Source organism: Terrapene carolina, unplaced genomic scaffold (genome assembly GCF_002925995.2).
Source record: "Terrapene carolina triunguis isolate 2854851 unplaced genomic scaffold, T_m_triunguis-2.0 Scaffold633, whole genome shotgun sequence".
Taxonomy (NCBI): Eukaryota; Metazoa; Chordata; order Testudines; family Emydidae; genus Terrapene; species Terrapene triunguis.
This window is the reverse complement of record NW_020664984.1, coordinates 2985493-3007371: the sequence shown is the minus strand read 5'-3', so window position 1 is coordinate 3007371 and position 21879 is coordinate 2985493. Positions and strand designations below refer to the sequence as shown.

Below are 21879 nucleotides of genomic sequence, written 5' to 3'. Positions count from 1 at the left end.
GCCCAAAGGAACTAAAGAAATGAATTTAATTAAATAACTTTATAAAATCTTATGATAAAGAAACAAATCATAATCTAATTTTTACAGCAGGACATGGCTATTTTATAATCCACAGACATTATCTTCACAGTTCTACAGAAACACAAATAAAGGGAACAGATGCAAATCTGAACAGTTCAGTCCCCACAGAAATACAGTGAGAAGAAACTGAAAGTCCCCCAAAGCTTAGGTTTAGTCTCAGTTAGAGTCTCTGATCACCAAATCTGGACAATCTGCTGAGTCTAAAACAACCTCTTCCCTCCCCTTGCTTGTCGGGATCTTCAGCTGGATCCAGGCAGACTCTTCCGCTGCTGACATCCCTGCTAGCCAGCCAGCAAACTGATTAACCCACCACTCAGTTACGTGTCTAGAATTAAAGAAAACCCTGTTACAAGAAAACACAAAACGGAGACTAGCAAAATAGAAATGACTCTTTCCCCATTACTGCATTTAAAGAAAATTGGTTTTATTGGGGTGACATTTTTCCAGGGGAGAAACGTCAATCTTGCTGAAATTTTTCAGTTTGCTGATTGGGAGAATTGAAACTACAGTTTTTCATTTTGAGAGGTCAATTGGAAATGACATTTTTTTGTTTTGAAATGTCGCATTGTTTGGGTTGGAAAACGTCATTTTGGGGTTTGACGCTCTCAGTTGAACACTTGTTGGGATTTTTGTGGGCCGCAAAACGTTTATGTTTTGACTTTCTGTTCTAGCAGGCAACAGAACCGAATTTCCAACTGTCAAACGTGCTATTTCCCACCCATCTCTATACTAATTATTACTTAGTCCAGTGATACTCTGACTGCAATTGGGTCTTTAATGTGTCACCTGCAGCTCTTTGCAGCACGTGATATTAAAACATTGTGTGATTTAATTATTAACCTATCAGGATGCTTTTATTGTGTTATTAACCAATGATAGTTGATAAATACTTGATTAGTGATTTCGCTGTGAAAATTATATATATAAAACACACACACACACAAAATATTTCCTGGCACACTGTTTAAATATGAATCTATAGTACTATAGTAAATGAAACAGTGAATTCACGCTGCTGTGGCTCGTTTGGGTAACGCTGATCGCTAATTTGGCTCCTGACCACTGAGGTCTGAGTATCACTGACTTAATATAGTATTGATTACAGCTCATTATTTATTAATCATAATAGTTGTATCTATTGCTGTTCATCCATAGATCTCAAAGCACTTTACAAAGGAGGGCAGAATCATTGTCCCCATTTTACAGATGGGGAAACTGAGGCACAGACAGATGAAGTGACTTGCCTGAGGTCCCCAGCATAGCAGTGGCAGAGCCAGGAATTGAATCCAGGTCTCCTCAGTTCCAGTCCTGTGCCCGAATCACTAGGCCACACTGCCACTCCCTTGTAATTTTATACAGTGGATTCTGCTTATTGGCAACCTCTGGGTTCCCAGCAAGAAGTTTCCATTCTCCAGCAGTTGCTGTTATGCAAAAGGCAGACTTGAGGGGCTGCAGTCAGGGCAGGAAGCACTGGGATGTGCCAAGCCTGGGCCCTGGTGCCAGGGCAGGATGCAGCCTGGAGAGCTCAGGGAGAGATGCCAGGCAGAACATGGGCTCCTAGTGTCTCCATTCCTCGGGGAAAGCCCCAGCATCCGGAATGCAGCCCCCACCCTGCCTGCAGCGCCAGGACTCTGGCAGGGGCTCCCTGGGAACCTTCAAGGGAGACAGGGTGAATGGCTACCGCCTGCTTATAGTGCAAGGCACGCTTGTCTGTGCCCACTGGGGGAAACTCACAGCAAACTACCAGCTGCTGGCAAGAAAAGTGTCCTGGAGCTCTGCCAGCCCTGCTCTTCCTCGTGCAGGCTGATGGTTTGCACCCGCCCCCGTCTGTCGGCTCCTTAAGTGAGTACTTGGGGCAGAGCAGAGATAGTTAGCCCCCGGATTCCTGCTTTAGCCCCAGGGCACAGGTCCCACCAACCTGTCTGTACACCCCACTGCGTTACACTCGAGTGCCCAGTTCCTTGACCTCCGGACACCCGCAGCGCGCACAGATTTTCATCAGTTTCACCTAAGTTCAGCACTGTCCTGAGCGTGCGGCACTTAAACTTCCATTTGGTTTGACTATAGACACGACTATTTGGCAGAGCGTAAGATAAAGATTCAGACAGAAGCCAGTATAAGGCCTGGAAGCAGGTGGTTACGGAGAAAAGAAAAACCTCCCCACGCCAGCTAGAGGCTCCGTGGACTAACTAGTTCCTTGCCTGTCTAATAAGGGATTTCTCACCCAACCATCATGCAGCGCTTGTCCAGTGGAGAGGGTGGGGATCTGCTTTCCGTGAGGCAGGCATGCTGGCCGAACGGCTCCTCTGTAACGGAGGCCACCTCGAGCCCCCTTTTCTCCGTGTATGTAACGATGCTGCCTTTGGTAGGACACAAGTGAGAGTATCAATTCAGGACGAATTGCTTAGAGCAGGGCAGTTACAGCCCAAAACTGGGGGTCCTTTATTATCAAGGCACCAAACCAGGCAGACAGAGAGGACTTTGGTTTACCCCACTGGCTAACCATAAGTCACACAAGCAATTCCCTTAGGCCAGAGGTGGGCAAACTATGGCCTGCGGGACCATCCTGCCTGGCCCTTGAGCTCCCGGCCGGGGAGGCTAGCCCCTGGACCCTCCCCTGCTGTCCCTCCTCCCCCACAGCCTCAGCTCACTGCGCCGCCCGCGCTCTGGGCGCCACTCCTGCCGGGCAGCGCGGGGCTGCGAGCTCCTGCTGCTCTGAGCGGCATGTTAAGGGGGTGGGGAGCAGGGGGGTTGGATAGGTGTGGGAGTCCCAGGGGACCTGTCAGGGGGCAGATAGGGGTCAGGGCAGTCCAGGGGCAGGGAGAGTTGGATGGGGGTGGGGCCTCGGGGGGCAGTTAGGGGTGGGGGGTCCCAGGAGGGTGTGGTCAGTGGACAAGGAACAGGGGGGGTTGGATGGGTCATGAGTTCTGGGAGGGGCGGTCAGGGGGCGGGGAGCAGGGGGGTTGGATAGGCGTGGGAGTCCCAGGGGCCCTGTCAGGGGGCTGGGGTGTGGATAGGGGACGGGGCAGTCAGGGGGAGTTCGATAGGAAGTTGAGTCCCAGGGGGCAGTTAGGGGTGGGGGGTCCCAGGAGGGAGCAGTCAGGGGACAAGGAGCAGGGGGGGTTGGATGGGTCAGGGGTTTTGAGGGGGGCAGTCAGGGGGAAGGAAGTGGGAGGGGGAGGATAGGGGGCGGGGGCCAGGCTGTTTGGGGAGGCACAGACTTCCCTACCTGGGCCCTCCATACAGTTTCGCAACCCCGATGTGGTCCTCGGGCCAAAAAGTTTGCCCACCCCTGGCTTAGACACTCCAGTTTCCCAGTATCGCTGCCAGCACTGCTCCTTATGGGGATGACTGGTTATGAAAACCGATACCCCAGTAAAAGAAAAAAAGTTCTCCTGATCCCAAAGGACCAAGCCCCAGACCCAGGTCAAATGATAACTTAGATCTTACCCAAAATACACGCTTATAGCCAATTCTTATCCACTAAACTAACATTTATTAAAAAAGAAAAGAGAGAGAGAGTTGGTTGAAAGATCAATATACATACAGACTTGAGTTCAATTTCTTGAGGTCAGATACATAGCAGAGATGGAGAGTTTGTAGTTGCCAAAAGTTTTTTTAGAAATAGTCCATAGGTTATAGTCCAATGTCCGTATTCAGGGTGACTCCAGTCAGTGACTGGGGATCTCAATTCTTATGGCGTAGGGTTTCCCCTTCTTGAAACCCAAAGCAGATCTGAGATGAAGCAGGATCGTGTCCCAGGGTTTTTATACATTTCCAGCAGCTGTTTGGCCTGAGAAAGCAATAGGCTTAACTCTCCTTCTCCCAAACATCCTGGCAATTAGCACAGGATAATTTCGCCATTAAACAGTTCAGATACAGGTTACCACAACCTTCAATTATTGCTAATTGAAAACGTTTCCCTCAAGTGTCTTCCTAATTGTTAATACACCGCTACCTTGATATAACGCGACCCGATAGAACACGAATTCGGATATAACGCGGTAAAGCAGTGCTCCGGGGGGCGGGGCTGCGCACTCCGGCGGATCAAAGCAAGTTCGATATAACGCAGTTTCACCTATAACGCCTATAAGATTTTTTGGCTCCCGAGGACAGCGTTATATCGAGGTAGAGGTGTACTCCTTTTTTGATCTTTGAATCAAAGCCATAGTAATAGACAAGACTTGTTTGCTGACATCCCAAGACCTGAGCAAACAGCTCCCCTTCTCTCTCTAACACTGCAGGCTGCATTTCAAAGCTCTATTCATTTACTTAGCTTCCTAACAAGTCTTTAAAGTTCGGCCATGGGTCAGGTCAGTGTGTGAGATAATTGACTCTTTCTGGCCCTGTGTCACCTTTCAATGAAATATTACATTACACCGGAGTAGGCAACCTATGGCACACGTGCCAAATGCGGCACGTGAGCTGATTTTCAGTGGCACTGACACTGCCTGGGTCCTGGCCACCGGTCCGGGGGGCTCTGCATTTTAATTTAATTTTAAATGAAGCTTCTTAAACATTTAAAAAACCTTATTTACTTTACATACAACAATAGTTTAGTTATATATTATAGACAGAGCCCTTCTAAAAACGTTAAAATGTATTACTGGCACGCGAAACCTTAAATTACAGTGAATAAATGAAGACTCGGCACACCACTTCTGAAAGGTTGCCAACCTCTGTATTACACTCATAATGTCACACCCAGACCTTTTGTCTCTCTTCATCGCAAGGGCGTTTTGTTAACTTCAGATCACCCGGATGGTCCCCCCGGCTCAAGGTGTTTTTCTTTGGCTCTTTTATGCTTCGGAATGGCCCAAGCGCGCACCTTGTCTAGACGCTCTACTCTTGGTTGGGAGCTGGGAACCGTTCTCACATGTGATGGAGTTAGCTCTGAGAACCAGTCACTCCCTGGTGTCCTGTTTCATCTCCAGCAGCTTTGGTCACAATATTAGACATGTTATGTGACTTTTAAAATATGTCCCCACCAACATCCTGCAACCAGTGAGTTTTAAGCTTTTGGCAGAGACCGTGCATGGCCCCTTCGGTGAAATAGGGTGAAGATGGTGATCATAAGAGAAACATGCCCACCAAGGGATGTCTAAGCAAGTCCCTGGGTGCAGACTGGTAATTGTCAACTCTCTGGGGCTGACAGCCAGAGGCCTTCCATGTGGGGCTGAAGCATGTAATATAGCTTCACGGGGCTCTCCTGATGATCCACATTTTTAATGATCCAATCTGGCCCCGGTCCCAATTAGATTGGATAAACGGGGTCCCAGTGTAGAAGTTTGACAAAGCCTAAGATTCAAATACAAGGATTGGAAACGTGTGGTTACAGATAAAAGAAAAACCCACAGTGCAATCTTCAGTTCACCCCAATGGTCCCCCTGTTCAGGGGCTTTTTCTTGAGCTCTTTTATGCTTTGAAAAGGCCCAAGTGTGTAACCTTGTGTAGACTGTCAACCCTTGGCTGGGCTAGGTTGAAATTGTCAATTATTCTCACTCTTGCTGGGGTTACCTCTGAGATCCAGCCACCCCTGGTGACCTGCTTCACTCCCAGCAGCTTTGGACACAATATTCGACATGTTACATGGCTCTTACGATATTTCCGGTACATGCATCCTGCAATAACCATGACAACCAGCGAGTTCTTCGCTTTCGGCAGAGACCACGCAGGGCCCCTTTGGTGAAATATCATGCAGGTGGCCATCATGGGGGAAACATGCCTGCCTAGGGAAGTCCCTGGGTACAGACTCATAACTGTGTACCCCCCCTTTGATATCAATGTGGTCCATTTGGGTCACACTCCGCCCCACTGTGTGAGCACGTGGGTGCCCCAGCCCATTATCTGTGTGGGTGGCTGTGGCATTCCCCAGGGTACAATCTGGACTGCTGTGTTCCCTTAACTCTCCAACTTGGGGTGCTTTTGACACTGTTTTGCTGTGAGATCAACCACTCCTGGCCAGTTCACACACAGCCACGATCCTGCAAAATCACTCCCATCTTGATTACATGAATACTCAGGCTAGACATTCATGAATTACACCCAGGGCTACACCAGCAAACTCCTAGTCCCGGGAAATGTGTGTCTTGTATTGCCCAGATCTCTTCTTCCGTGCAACACCAAGCTCATAGAAAGTCTGTCATTTGTCAATGACACGCACAGACCTTGTTATCTCAAGTGGAGGTTCCCAAACACCCCAGTCCAAACACACTGGTTTAGATAAAACAGTAGAACAAGTTTATTAACGACAGAAAAAAAGATTTTTAAGTGGCTACAAGTAATGAAGCATAAAAGTCAGAATTGGTTACCAAAAAATAAAATGTAACTAAATATCTAACTTAGCAATCTCAATGAATTCAAAGCAAAGGTTTGTCTCACCACCTGCTTTTCCAGTCTGACTGGCTGAAATCCTTTTCAATCAGGACCCCTCCCCCAGTCCAGTGTTCCGTCAGGCGTTGTTGCTGCTGTGAGCAGAGAGAAAGGGAAGAAGAGGCGATTTGGGGGCCATGGCTTCCTACCTTTATAGTCCACTCTCTTGCACAAGAGCCATCTCCTGCTATGGCCCACGTGCCATAAAGACTGTGTCTCTTCTAAAATGTAAATTTTTGTTCACTCCCCTCTTCCTGCCAGTGAATGGCCACTCCACTGTGTGATGGTCCTGATGATCTTGTTGATACCTGGCTGGGTCATTAATTGCTGAGAAACTGGTTTGTGCCTGCTTTTCTAAACGTGAGACATGCCTTCAACAAGGTTATACAGTAGAATCTCATAACTTCACATTAACAATGTTGTCATACATATTTTACTAGGCTAATAATGATCAGCAAATTATGAGTTTTCAAATGATACCTCACAAGGAGTATCTTGTACAAAACTTATTATAGTCTTGTAAAAAAGGTGAACGTAATGGTGCAGACCAGGGGTCGGCAACCTTTCAGAAGTGCTGTGCCGAGTCTTCATTTATTCACTCTAATTTAAGGTTTCACGTGCCAGTAATACATTTTAATGTTCTTAGAAGGTCTCTTTCTCTAAGTCTATAATATATAACTAAACTATTGTATGTAAAGTAAATAAGGTTTTTAAAATGTTTAAGAAGCTTCATTTAAAATTAAATTAAAATGCAGAGCCCCCTGGACCAGTGGCCAGGACCTGGGCAGTGTGAGTGCCACTGAAAATCAGCTCGTGTGCCGCCTTTGGCACATGTGCCATAGGTTGCCTACCCCTGGTGCAGACTGTCAGAGTGGCTGGTCCCTGACCACATGCAAGTTTGCTGCAGCACTGGGACATACTGAGCCTGGGCCCCTGGTGCCAGGGCAGGACGCAGTCTGGAGAGCACAGGGAGAGGTATGGTGCAGCCCCAGCGTTTCCTTCCCCGGTTGCAGCCCTGCAAACCTGCCTGCAGCCGGGGTCTGTCTTCCCCAAAAGGTAGCTAGTAAGCAGTATGCCTGTTGCCAATATCCAAATCCCATTAACATTCACATCAGTGGGACGGATCAGCTCCCGGCAAAATATCGTTATTCCGCCAAATCTCGGGATTGCTATTAAGTGGACTCTGCTGTACTGTGCTCTGTGGGATGGAGACTGTGTTTGTGTGGTGCCTAGGTCGTGCCTGGAGCTCTAGCACTACTCACATACGAATCAGAACTAGTAATGGGCCCGATCTACCATTTCCAATGCAGTCGGTGGGACAAAACAAGAGTGGGGTTGGTGCGGGGCCTGGGCTGATCACTCTGGCTCAGATACTCAGAAGTCTTTACGCTCCTGAAATACCATTGAGGATCCGGGCCTTTCTGTCGTTGATCCTTTCTGTTCTGTGTTGCCATGTACTGCTAAACGGCTGCCATGTTCCTCCCCGGTCCCGGAGACATCATCATTACATACTGGAGCCCTGGACTACCTCCCGGGGCTACGGTGTAGCTTTAGATCCCTTCTCCTCCCAGTATTGCTCCTGGGGTCTCCTTCCTCCTCCCTCGGCTTCCCACCATCCTCCAGCTGAGTCCATTCTGGCCATCTCTCCAGGAATCCTCCTGGCTTTGCATTGCCCCCCTGCCCTGCGTCTTGCCTTAACCCAGGGCCTAACCCTGCAGCCCTCCTTGCGGGATCCGGGATGTTAGACGGGACGCTCTCTGGGGCTGGGGATGCAGCTTCCTTTTCCTAAAGATCTTCATGGGATAATCAAACTCGGAGCAATATGTTTTGTTGTTTTTTAAAGCAGCAGGAATTTTTGCTCAGCGGGAGATGGGGAGGGCGAGCGTCCGAGGACTTTTCTAACCCTTTTGCTTAACTCCCTTTTTAGGTGTGAAGAAGAGAACCAAAGTGATCAAGAACAACGTGAACCCTGTGTGGAATGAGGCAAGTGGCGCCCCCTTCTGGACCTGCTCCCCTTTCTTGCCAGGAGTAGGGTGGCCAGATGTTAAGGGGAAAATATCGGGACCGCTGCAGGGGGGGCGTTTTTTTTTCTTTTACACTCACCCGTCCGGGAATTCGGCAGAGAGCCCTTCAGTCGCGGATGGTCTTCGGCGGTATTTCAGCGGCGGGTAATAAACCTTGCCGCCAAAGACAGAAGCACCCACCGCCGAAATACCGCCGAAGACTGTCCGCGACTGAAGGACTCTCCGCCGAATTGCCGCCGAAGACCAGGAAACAAAATATCGGGACAAATGGCGTCCCGACCGTACTCTGGTCAGGACGCGGGACAAACTCCTCAAAATCGGGACGGTCCCGATTTTATCGGGGCGTCTGGTCACCCTAGCCAGGAGCCACGTTTGCGGGAACCGGAGTTCATTCCATTTCTTGAGTCACAGAGCTTGGTCCGAATTCTACCCCGTGCGGGAAAAGAGCAGAGCTCTGTATCTCTCTTTTCTAGCACCCAAGTTCATCCCTGGTGTAGCTACACTGCCGCGAGTGCAGTTACACTGGGGGTTAATTTAGCCCTTTGTTGTTCACTGCTGGGTCCAGCTCCCTGGGATCTTGCCTTGATTCACCCTGTGCCCTGGCCTGTTTCCTCACACAGGCCTGAGTTTCACCAACACATTATTTGAATAGGATACAAAAGAGCCTCCAGGCTCCTACCGCTTTGCCTGGGGTGCGTTGTGTGGTCAGCAGCCAGCTCAGAAATCTCATGCTGTAAAGTGGCCGCTGCCGCTGCTGCGTGGAATCAGAGCTGCTCGGCTGTGTGTTTTCGACCCCTGTGCTGGAAAGGGAGATTCTCCTTTCGCTCAGGTGGGCAGGGTGGGAGCTCAGTCGCTCCTGGGGATTGGATAGCGCCCTTCAGAAAACTTGGTGGGTGCAGGTTTCCCATCTTGATTCTGGCTTCACTAAAGCCCACCGGAAGCTTCATCTGCAGGCCCTCTGTGATCAGAGTCCTGGATGGGAGATCTGGGGCGGAGACTGCAGGGGGTGAGGGTGGTCTAAATGCTGGTGCATGTATGTCCCTTGATCTGGTGTAATGCCTACACTGCATCAGCAGCGTCTGAACTCAGGACCTTCAGCATCAAAGCGCAGACCTCTACTGCTAGAGCGAAAGGAGTAACTCTGTTAGCTGGCAGCAGTAGTAGTCTGTCCTCTAGTAGCCAACCACCGCAAGGCAAGTGCACACCGACTGTGCACAAATGATCCCTGCTCCTAGCAGGAATTAGCATTAATTGAAAGCCGCACTGCCGCGGGTCCTTTAAGGGCAATCTGGAGTGATCAAAGTGTGACGTATCAGCCACGTGTGGCCTTTGGAGACTTAAAGCACTGCCCTCCACCAACCTCTCCCTGTAGCTACCGTTGTGAGGACAAAGCTGGTTGACCCTAGCACCTTTATTCCTGGTGGAACCAAGCAAATAGCCATTTCTGGTCATGCGCTGTATCGGGCAGATGTGTTGTACTCTGCGTGTGGGCAGACATTATGGCTGGGTAGTTTCTCCCTAGATTAGTGACATGTATGTGTAATAAAGGCACAATGCCAATGGATATACATGGAGGGAGTGATGTCCAGGGGCTGGAGATCAGGACTCCTGGGTTTTGCCCTGCCTCTACGGCTAAGTAGCTGGGTACCCTTGGCCAAGTCCCCAATCCTGTGGGTCTCCCTCCCTTTTCAAAAACCCTGGTGCTGAAGGGGTTTGTGGGGCATGAGCTGTGGGAATTGTATTTTGCCTTGACCCTCAGCAGACAGCACACCAACCCATTGAGGTCAACAGGATGATTCACAACAAGGAGTCCGGTGGCATGAAGAAGTGAGGTTTTTTACGCACAAAAGCTTATGCCCAAATAAATACGTTAGTCTTTAAGGTGCCACCGGACTCGTTGCTGTTTTTGTGGATACAGACTAACGCGGCTGCATGATTCACGTGCTTCAAATTAATCACGTACATATGTGTTTACGGGCTCTGGAGAGAAGGGCAATGTTTGTACGTGTCTCTGAGAGATCTACAATGGCCATGGGATCATTATAAGCCATGGCAAAGTGGGTGTGGCCTTGGGCCAGTGCGGTGCTGGAATGCATTCAGTGTTGCCCTGTTGAAAAATGAAACCCATCGGAATGCTACGCAGGATTTCATTTTATATCTCTCTAGATCTCTCTAGATATACATGTATGGCTGGAAAAGACCTTCGAGGTCAGCTAGTCCAGCCCCCTGTGCCGAGGCAGGACCATGTAAACCTAGATCATCCCTGACTGGTGTTTGTCCAACCTGTTCTTATAAACCTCCAATGCTGACGATTCCACAATCTCCCTAGGTATCTTAACTCCCCTTAGAGTTAGAAAGTTTTTTTCCCTAATATCTAACCTACATCTCCCTTTGCTGTAGATTAAGCCCACGACTTCTTGTCCTACTTTCAGTGGACATGAAGAGCAACAGATCACTGTCATCTTGATAACAACCTTTGACATATTTGAAGACTGTTATCATGTCCCTCCTCATTCTTTTCTTGGTTAGACTAAACCTGAAATCCAGAACTCAGTTAACCACGGGATTTTCCGGAGATCTGCCGGGTCCAGACTTCCTGGCTTTTCCGTCAATTTCATGATGAACCAGCTATGAAGCTGTGACTTGCTGTGTGGAAGTGGTGGGCTCTCTTGGGATGTCCCGTGGAAATGAGCGCTTTTTAAAGTGCTATTTCATCACTGTAGGTAACTTTACCTGGTCCTCCTCACTGTAGTATCTGAGCACCTTCATTACATTCCCAACACTCCTGCAAGATTGGCAGATGGGAAACTGAGGCACAGGGTAGCTCAAGTGACTTTCCCAAGGTCACATAGAAAGTTTGTTGCTGAGCCGAGAACTGAACCCAGGTGTCCTAAGTCACAATATAATGCCTCATCCACTGTCCTTCCTAACCAGTGCTTTTAAACAAATGTACCAGGACAGTACGAGCGCTGTCTAATCAGACTCCTGGGTGGGAAGGAAGAAATCTACAAAGCTTCTTTAAAAAAAAATTGGTTAGGATCTCATTAGTGTACATCTGAACTTAAAATTATGAAGAGGTCTTAGGCCATTCCAGTGATTTCCACCAGCCAAGGTCAAGTCTGAATTCATGACTACAGCCGGTCAAAAGATTCTTGATAGAACCGTTTTCTATTGAAAAATGCATTTTTGTTGAAATTGAAACGTTTTACGGGAATGTGTTGATTCCTACACGATTTTTCAACAGGAAAAAGTCAAAATGTGATTTGACAATGTCGTTTTGATTTTGTTCAGACTTCTATATTATATGAAAACATTCATTTTAATATAATTCAGTATGTTATCTTTAATCTCATATATTAGATATAATATTTAATCTTTTAGTAGAATATAGAAGTCGAAATGAAATGGTTTGATACTATTGAAACAAAATGGTCCCAAATCAATTTTTTTATTAGATTTTTTTCATTTTGTGGGAATTTTCAAAATTTCATCTTTTCTGGTCTGATTTTTGTTTTTAATTTATTTTGGAATTTCCCATGGAATGAAAATTTGGGTTCCTGACAAACTTTGGCAATCATGGCAAATGCTGTGATCTGAACACCCTTCATTTCTGCAGGAGGAATGTGGGAAGAATTGGCTGTGAATGTTTTTGAGGTAGCAGTTTTCTGTGGAAATGCAGTCAAATCAAAATCAGCACATTTAGTGGGAATGTCTCAATTTTGATAAACTTTTTGACCAGAGACAGTTGAAGGTCAAAAAGTTTTGATACGGTAAAAACATTTCATTTTGACTTTCCCATTGTGTTTCACTTAGTTTAGCGTCTCTTATATTAAACTATTAATTTTAATAATAATTATAGAGTGTGTTTAATATTACATTTTGTTTCAACATTATTGAAGCGAAACAATGTTTTTGAATAGAAACTTTTTAGAATTTTGATTTTTTTGTCCTGATTTGGAGTGAAAATAAATTTTGAAATATCAGAATTTCCTGTGGGATGGAAATTCCATTTTTCGGCTGGCTTTAGCTGTGGGTCAGTAGCTGTCTCTGCTAATGCTATAACACGGCGATGATCTTTTATTGTTTCTCTTCTCACTCTAGGGGTTTGACTGGGATCTGAAAGGAATTCCCTTAGACCAGAATGCCGAGCTCACTGTTGTCGTCAAAGACCATGAGACTGTTGGAAGAAACAGGTAAGACGTGCTCCCAAATCTCCTCTGTTGTTTCTTGTCCATTTAAGCTACTGATTTGTTTATAAGGGAGGCTGTCGGGCAGCTCATAACCCAAAACACGGGGTTTTATTTTGGGTGGAGGGCAAACCAACTTTCCCAGTTCTCGTCTTCAGAATCTTCTGACTCTGTCCTGCACCAGCGATTGCTCTTTACTCCTGGGCTGTGTGTATAAAATCCCCGTCCCAGTTCAGGAAGGCTGAGTTATACATCTCCATGGCATAGCCGTAAACAATGCGGGCAGGGGAGAATCACAACCATAGATTGACCTCCTGCTCCCCCAAGCCCCTGCTCTGTACTCAAATCCCTTCTTAAGATTCTTCCATGAAGCCCATGGGTCGCGAGTCAATATTCACGAGGGCTCTTAGCCCAGTGGCTCTCAGCGAGGGGTACGTGTGTGCCCCTGGGGGCAGGCAGAGCTCTTCCAGGGGGTGCATTATCTCCTCTAGAGATTTGCCTACTTTTACAACAGGCTACGTAAAAAGCACTAGCAAAGTCAGTACAAACGAAAATTTCAGACAGACAATGACTTATTTATACTGCTCTATGTACTACACATTGAAATGTAAGTACAAGATTGATATTCCAACTGATTTATTTTATAACTAGATGGTAACAATGAGAAAGTCAGCAATTGTTCAGTACTAGTGTGGCTGGGACACTGTGGTATTTTTATGTCTGATTTGATATGCAACTAGTTTTTAAGTGAGGTGAAACTTGGGGTACGCACGACAAATCAGACTCTGGAAAGGGGTACAGTCATCTGGAAAGGTTGAGAGCCACTGGTGTAGGGTACAGTTGGGCCATTCTGGTTGTACAGTACTGCCAATTTCTTTCTCTCTGTAGTGGTCTCTTCTTTTGCTGATGTAGCTAATAACTTTAGGTCAGCTTCTGCCTTCAGATGAATGTCTGTGTAATATACTGCTTAAACATATGCTATGCCCCCCTCTGGTGGCTGGGCCACAGAGAAGATAACAGTCTACTATTGCTGCCAGCTAGTGAAGTCCCTCCTTTAGCTGAAGTGGTAGAGGTCTGTGCTGCGGTGTTGAAGATCAGGGGTTTGACCCTGTGGAGGGGCAGTAGTGCATAGTGTGGCTAGTGGATAGAGCACAAGACTGGGACTCAGGGGAGCAGAGTTCTGTTCTTGGCTCTGCTCTCCTGGGACCTTGGGGAAGTCACTTCACCTCTCTGCTTCAGTTTCCTCATCTGTTAAATGGGAATAATGATAGTGATCTCTGCCTAAAGTGTTTTGAGATCTGCTGATGAAAACGCTAGATAAGCGATGATTATTACAGGCACACATGGAGCTCCTCTGACTTGAGTAGGGGCTGGGCACGTGTGACTAACGCCAAGGGCAAAATTTGGCTCTTTTGGTCTTTTCTGCTTTAACTCCAAAAGCTTCGTTTGCTCAGGGAGCTGGGTGAGCTGTGCAGAGGGGCCCTGGGGAAGGGGAGCCGCATGCTGGGTTTTCTTTCCTTTCCCGCTCTTAAAGCCAAGGACCTGGGAGGGGGTTGAGTTTCGTCCTGTCTGTCTATAAGGCGGTAACAGGATTTCTAAGCAGAGGTCTCGCTGGAGCGACTGGGGGTTCGGTTTGCCTCCTCATGCGAGCTGCCGGCCTGTCCTGGTTAATGTTCACAAATGGCATGTGTGACTTATGCCACCTACACGCGTCGTGTGGGTGAACTTCAGCGGCGCTGTTGAGAGGAATGTGCTGCGTTTCTGATGCCATTGAGTCGAAAGCATGGGGGGAGATGGCGGGTTTTCTCGAGTACCGAGAATGTAAAGAACCCTTTGTGCCTCTACAGCACATTCCATAGAAGTGCTGTGGGCTGGCTGGCTGTGAGTATGGCTAATGCCTGGCCCAGGGAAAGGCTAAGGTATGTAATGCTCAGGTGCTCTCCTGTAGCTTAAGTGGCAGAGGCTAGTGGCTGTAGAGGATGAGGGTTCTAAGCTCCCCTCCGTCTGTGTAACCTTTTATCCCCTGGGTAACCCTGTAAGTGTCGCGAGGTGTAAAGATTAAGTCCTCTTTAGTGACTTGGCTAAGCTGGGTTTGTTTCCCTTCCTGTGTCTGGCCAGGCTCACGCTGCGCTGGAGCTGGGAAGGGAGTTGGTTGTAATATAAACATTCCCGGAAGCTTCCTTCCCAAACAGCATTTGCACTGTGCGCCTGTGTGCGTCCGGGCTCTCGGGGGACCCTTTATTTATTTTTTTAGTTTAATCGCTTCTGAGACGGAACCGTCGCTCTCTGCCTCCTAGATCGGCGTGTGTGGAGGCTCCGCCTTGCGTTCGGCAAGCAGGGGGTTAACTCTACACCACTCTCCTTGCACAGATGGGGAGGCAGTGAGATGGGGCTAGAGGCTACAGGCCAATCAGCTTCCCAGCACGGCTTCACTGCTAGGGCCATGGACGGCTTGCCCTGGAGAGAATGCTCCATGGCCAGTCATTACAGGACTGAAGCAGCAGCCCAGACTACAGTTTTCCTGTTGCTTGTATCTTCTGGCAATTAGGGTTATAGCACGCTTGCAGAGTGTGATGTGGCTTCCTCTATGTGTTGCTAGAGGATGGCTTACACCGGAACAGCGATCGTCTGTGTCCACACAGGCATAACCCCAGTAGAACTGTATGGGGAGAGGACGTATGTTGCTCAGGGAACTAGTAGAATTTTGAGGGTTTTGTCAGCAAGGCTCAAAACTGAGCATGGATGTACGTAAGGCTGTACCGACCCACGGTGTAGATCAGCCCTGAGTCACTGATTCTAGCTTCGTGGCTGGGTGTGCACCCGTCTCTGAAAATACCATCCACTGTGCCCCTGGAGATAAGAACGGGCCCATCTGACTCACCCTCCCCCATCCATGCAATGATTTGAAAACATGCTCCTAAGTCTCTTTGGGGGTTTAAAAAAACCCAACCAGACTGCTTCAGAATGCAGCCAGTGAGCAGATATTCCTGCTTTCTCGGGGCTATGCTGTGCTCTGCACACATAATACACCGGCAAAGTAGGTTAATAACCTACTGCAGCTACCGGCTGATAATTACTTCATTAGCTCAAGCACTAAAGATCAGTGTGGCAGGGCTGCAGGACCTGGTTCAAGCCCAGCAGATCATCCATGCAGAGATTGTTACCTGTGCCCTGGTTGAAGTTTTGCGGGCAGAATGTAGCCATTCTCCAGGGTTGGTGAGCTTTAGGTTAACTCTGTCTTTTTTAGGACGCAGCATCTAGTTGTCTGGGATTAAGAGTAGTAGAGGGTTGTTTAAGAAAAAGCAGGTCTACATTGCTCTCTTTATACTTACAGAGCTTGGAAGGGAGACGAAACTACCGATCTCTGACTATGAGGGGGCTAGGATGAGAACTAATAGGCAGATTGTTCAACGTTTGCCATAGACAGCTGGGGCTGGCCACTGTCAGAGACAGGACGCTGGGCTAGATGGACCTTGGGTCTGAGCCAGTCTGGCCGTTCTCATGTTCCTATAAATGGAATATCTAAGAATAGCAAAAATGATTAAACTAAAAAGAATCCCAAGCTCTTCAAACTGCTGGGCAAGCACAGAACAACGGAAAAGGAAAGCATGGGCTTAAAATTCATACGCTGGGGTGAGTGGGGACACAGATTTCCTTGTTCGTGTGACAAGTAAACACCTTCTCTCCTAAAACCAAAGGTACCTTAACTGTCCTGTTTTGCGTGTCATCATTTATGCTACACTGGCTTTTTGCGTTTTGCTCCGTTTGGAGAATAATAGACACTTGTGAATGTGTAAACAAAATAGAATCCATTCCAAACTCTAGACGCCTCTGACAAACTACTTATTTTATGGGATGTGTACTGGACAGACGCCGGCAATTTGCACGGTCCCCCCAGCAATATAGACACAGAAACATTTAATAAACTACAGTAACGAAGGCCTCGATTTAATAAAGCCACTTGAGCATGTGTTTAAAGTTCAGCATATGAGTAAGTCGCTGCAGGCTTGGGGTCAAAATTTCCAGCAGAGTCCCTCTGCCCCCCAATCACTTGCTCTGCTCTCAACGTTGTAGGGGTCAAAGAGCAAAGAAGGGCCACGCACTGTGATCTGAATGTTAGCAACTTCAGGATGTAATGGAGTGTGGCCCAAGAGGCTGTAAAGGAAAACACCTTGCCAGGGCCCCCTCTCTCATACCAATACAGCTCAGGTGGCTTTACTGGCAGTATTTTATTGAGGGGAAAAGGCAGGTAGGTCCCTGATAATTTAAGGCTTTACAGGTGAAAACTAACATCTAGCTGGTCAATTTCACATTCGTGGGTATGTCAGTTTCACCTGGTGGTTCCCTCACTGTAGCAGGGATGCTGCAGTTTGGGTTGCAGAAGCTGCAGGGGAATGTTATTTTCTTTAGAAAAAATAAACTGTTTTCAGGAACACTTATTAGAAGCGGGGGAGGGAGGAGAAATATTTCTGCTGAGGAGTGAAAGGCTGTTATGACAAAACTGACGCTGACCTGCCTCTGTGCTCCAGGCGGGAGAGGGCACAAATCTGGGGAAGGAAAGCAGGTCAGGCACACGATTCAGATTTCAGAGAAAACTTTGTCTATGATAGGCATTCAAACCTTTTGCTTTAAGAGCTTCTTGCAGACAGAGACCCCCTCGGCGCCCATCTATCAGCCAGCCCCCTCCTGAAACAGCAGCATACACGCTGTAGGCTCCAGCCCCTGCAATAACTCTCTCACCCTGCCCTGACCTCTTCTTAAAGGGGCAGCTCCCACTTCTCTCATTATCTAGTTAGGCTTGGCAGAACTGCATTCTTATTTTTTTAAATAATTTGATGGATAATATCAATGTTTATTTTTAAGATTTTTTTTTTAGTTTTTTATCTATTTAAATTTTCACAGTTGGGGGGGTCGGACAATATTTAATGAGTGTAGATGCCGATATTCAAAAAGTTGAAGCTTTGTCACTGTTAAAACCCAAATTGTCAACACCACATGTCAAAATATATAAAGTAAAGATCCTTAAATCAAACTCTAAGTTCTCAAGCAGCATTTTTCTTACTTTGCTGATCTGTGCACTTGGATTAGTATCGATGGGAATACTTTTTCATCCGCGTGTGTGTGTGTGTATGGTGAAATGGATGTTGACTGGCATTTACTGAGGCCTGGTCTACACTACGACTTTAATTCGGATTTAGCAGCGTTAATCCGAATTAACCCTTCACCCGTCCACACTACAGAGCCAGGTAATTCGAATTAAAGGGCACTTAAAATCGATTTCTGTACTCCACCTCGACGAGCGGAGTAGCGCCAAAATCGATTTTGTTAATTCGAATTAGGGTTAGTGTGGCCGCACACCACCGAATTAATGTGGTTAAATTAATGGGGTAGTGTGGCCGCACACCACCGAATTAATGTGGTTAAAAACCGAATTAATGTGCTTAGTGTGGCCGCGCACAATCGAATTTATACAACCTGTTTCCCAAATTCGAATTATCTAAATTCGGATTAATCCCGTAGTGTAGACATACCCTGATATAAATTACATATAGCTTGGAAAGATTAATTTATCATTAACAAACATATATGCAATACGCATTCAAAATGATTAAATATAAACAATATGAATCAATTTCTAAATCATAGAATCATAGAATCTCAGGGTTGGAAGGGACCTCAGGAGGTCATCTAGTCCAACCCCCTGCTCAAAGCAAGACCAATCCCCAACTAAGTCAACTTAAATCAAGCTATTCCAAGGACCTTGCAAATGCAAGAGGGTGTTGCGGGGTTTTTTAGAGAGAGTGAGGGTATAATTGATTTCTGGTGATGATGTTCACATTATGAAGGACTCTGCTCCACTCACAGATAAGAACATAAGAACGGCCATACTGGGTCAGACCAAAGATCCATCTAACCCGGTGTCCTGTCTACCGACAGTGGCCAATGCCAGGTGCCCCAGAGGGAGTGAACAGAACAGGTAATGATCAAGTGATCTCTCTCCTGCCATCCATCTCCACCCTCTGACAAACAGAGGCTAGGGACACCATTCCTTACCCATCCTGGCTAATAGCCATTAATGGACTTAACCTCCATGAATTTATCCAGTTCTCTTTTAAACCCTGTTATATTCCTAGCCTTCACAACCTCCGCAGGCAAGGAGTTCCACAGGTTGACTGTGCGCTGCGTGAAGAAGAACTTCCTTTTATTTGTTTTAAACCTCCTGCCTATTAATTTCATTTGGTGACCCCTAGTTCTTGTATTATGGGAATAAGTAAATAGCTTTTCCTTATCTACTTTCTCCACATCACTCATAATTTTATATACCTCTATCATGTCCCCCCTTAGTCTCCTCTTTTCCAAGCTGAAAAGTCCTAGCCCTAGATCCCAGAGTATGCAGAGTTGATTGTAAACTCAGCCCCTTTGATCCATAATCAGTGAATGACATAAACCTGCGTCCCTGCAGGGCTCTCTTTGTAGAGCAGAGCCAGGCTTTAACCCAGGGGTTCGCAAACATCACTGCACCGCGACCCCTTTCTGACAACAAAAATTACAACCCGACCCCAGGAGGGGGGCCTGAAGCCCGAGCCCGCCCGAGCCCTGCCGCCCCGGGTTGGGACGGGGGGCAAAGCTGAAGCCTGAGCCCCATGGTCCCGGGTGGGGAGGCCAGAGCTGCAGCCCAAAGGCTTCAGCCCCAGGCAGGGGGCCTGTAACCTGAGCCCCGGGTGGTGGGGCTCGGACTTCAGCCCCAGGCCCCAGCAAGTCTAAGCCAGCCCTGGCGACCCCATTAAAATGGGGTCGTGACCCACTTTGGGGGTCCTGACGCACAGTTTGAGAACTGCTGCTTTAATCCAGTTCAAAGGAAAGGGGGCGGGGAAGGCCGTGCTCTGAGACAGGAAATGCCTTGACATGGACAGCAAGGCCCAGCTGAATATCGGGCAGCAGTCTGGCTGCAGGGCACCATAACACAGCACTTCGTCATCCCCAGGGGCTGGAATCTGGCTAGGGAGGTTCATTCTGGGCCCTGTGGAGGATGGTTTGAAACTGCTGGAATAGCGACATTGTTCTTGACTAGGAACTGCTGGGCTTGAGCCGGCCATTTTTCTCAGCCCCCCACCAGCCCTCTGCTCAAATGATTAGAGCTCTAGCTCAACCACAAGATATGGGCTTGATGCAGGAATTGAAGTGAAATTCTCTGGCCTGTGCCATACAGGAGTGTCACGGTTACAGGGCTAGCTGCATTTCTGTCCCTCTGTGGGAGCAACCCCGCAGGTGTCAAGCCTTGGGCCTCTACCTTTCCTGGGGTGTAATTCTGAAACTCTCCCCTAATTAGAGTGGGCTACAGCCCCCGTGTGTCCGCCATGCTTACGCAGCAGGTGTGGCTGGAATTGGGCACCTGCGGGAGGCTGTGAGCAGAGGTGACTGCAGAGAGCGGGCAGCCTTCTGACGTCAAAAGCATTATTTATTCCGCAGCAGGAATAAAGCGTTAAATAAATAATACATAAATCTCAAACTGATTTAGTGGGGGATTGGTCCTGCTTTGAGCAGGGGGTTGGACTAGATGACCTCCTGAGGTCCCTTCCAACCCTGAGATTCTATGATTCTATGGTTAGAGAGAAAAAGGATTTTAAAGCAACCATCAGTCTACACACATGGCTAAAGACTTCCCATCCCCCTTGGGAACCTAGGCAGGCGTCGTTTCTTCAGGCACCCCCAGTAGGGTGCTGTGTCTGTCTGGCTCCCCCCAACCTCAGATCCCACCTTCTCTTGAGAGAGGGGCACTTTTTTTTAAACCCACCGCCGGTCTTTTGGTCTGCGGGTTCCCAGGCCTTTTCCTGTCCTCGTGTTGTCTCGTAACAACCCTCAAGAGTTTGCTGAGAAGTGACTCATTTGAGCCTTTCTTTTCTCTCCTTGCTTGTTTTTTCCTGACAGCCCCTGTTCAAACTAAACCAGCGTATCCATACACTAAACCAGGGGGTCTCAAACTTTATTTCACCATGACCCCCCTTCTGCCAATAAAGTTACTACATGACCTCTTGGGGGGGTGCGGGATTGGAGCCTGAGCCCCACTACCCGGGGGAGGAGGGGGAGAGGGGGTTGCAGCGGGGGAGAGGGGGCTGCAGCCCAAGCCCCATTGCCCCAGGTGAGGGTAGAGCTTGGGCTTCAGCCCTGGGTCCCAGCAAGTCTAATGCTGGCTCTGGTGACCCCATTAAAATGGGATCCCGACCCACTTCGGGGTCCTGACCCACAGTTTGAGAACCGCTGCACTAAGCACAATAACCAGAGCCCCGTACAGCGTTAATACATTATTACAGAGCAGTTCTGTCACACGGAGATCAGACATCATAATGGTCCCTTCTGGCCTTGAAATCTATGTATCAATATTCCTTGACTTTCTCTAATGCCTAATGCCAGAGGACCTGAGTGCAGTTCCCAAACTCCCATAAGGAAGGGGCAGCCTGATCTTTAGTCTGCTGAGGGGGGAAACTGAGGCACAGAGTGAGGAAGTGACTTGCCTGAGATCATAAAGTCATCCGCTGCTGAGCCAGAAGCAAAACCCAGCTCTCTGGGCTCCCTGAGAGGGATGTCGCAGGAAGTCTGCCCCAGAGCTGGTGTCCTGCACAAGCAGCCCCGCTCCCAAGGGGTAAGGGCCAGCTGACGTGGATTCAGACATGTTCTTATGCAGCCATTCTCAACTGGGGGTCTGTGGTTCCCTGGAGGTCCATGAGCCAGCTTCAGGGGATCCACCAAGCAGGGCTGGCGTTAGATTGGCCGGGGCCCAGGGCAGAAAGCTGAACCCTCAGCGCCCATGGGGCAGGAGCCTTCAGCCCCTGGTGCCCTGTGGGGCAGGAGCCCCGAGCCCTGGCGCCGGGGTGCTGGGACTAGGAGATCTTGGGGGGGGGGGCAGGAGCACCCGCTGGCTTCAAGTGGTTTCCATTATATCCAGGGTTTAGTTTGGTTCAATGGCTTTCAGCACCCCTACTATACACACTGTTCCAACGCCCCTGCTTGGTGCCCCGGGGGGGCAGAAGCTCTGAGCCCCCACCCAGGGCAGGAGCCTGAGCAACTGAGCTGGGCCATGGAGCTTTTATAGCGGGTTGGGGAGAGGGCTCAGAAAGACAGAGGTTGAGACCCGCTGGTCTAATGTACCTTCTGGAGTCCTGGCAGGATACAACAAAGAGCATGTAGTGCCTGGAATAAAGGCAGCTTGGTTTAGC

General features: G+C 48.2%; 1 protein-coding gene across 1 annotated transcript in view; it reads left to right on the top strand.

The window, feature by feature from the left end:
* The window catches only part of DYSF (dysferlin), a 270372-nt gene that overhangs the window by 22593 nt on the left and 225900 nt on the right, over positions 1–21879 (top strand). The window contains exons 2-3 of the mRNA XM_029913433.1: positions 8381–8436; positions 12579–12670. Of these exons, the coding sequence (XP_029769293.1) occupies positions 8381–8436; positions 12579–12670 (148 nt within the window). The remainder of the gene's footprint in view (positions 1–8380; positions 8437–12578; positions 12671–21879) is intronic.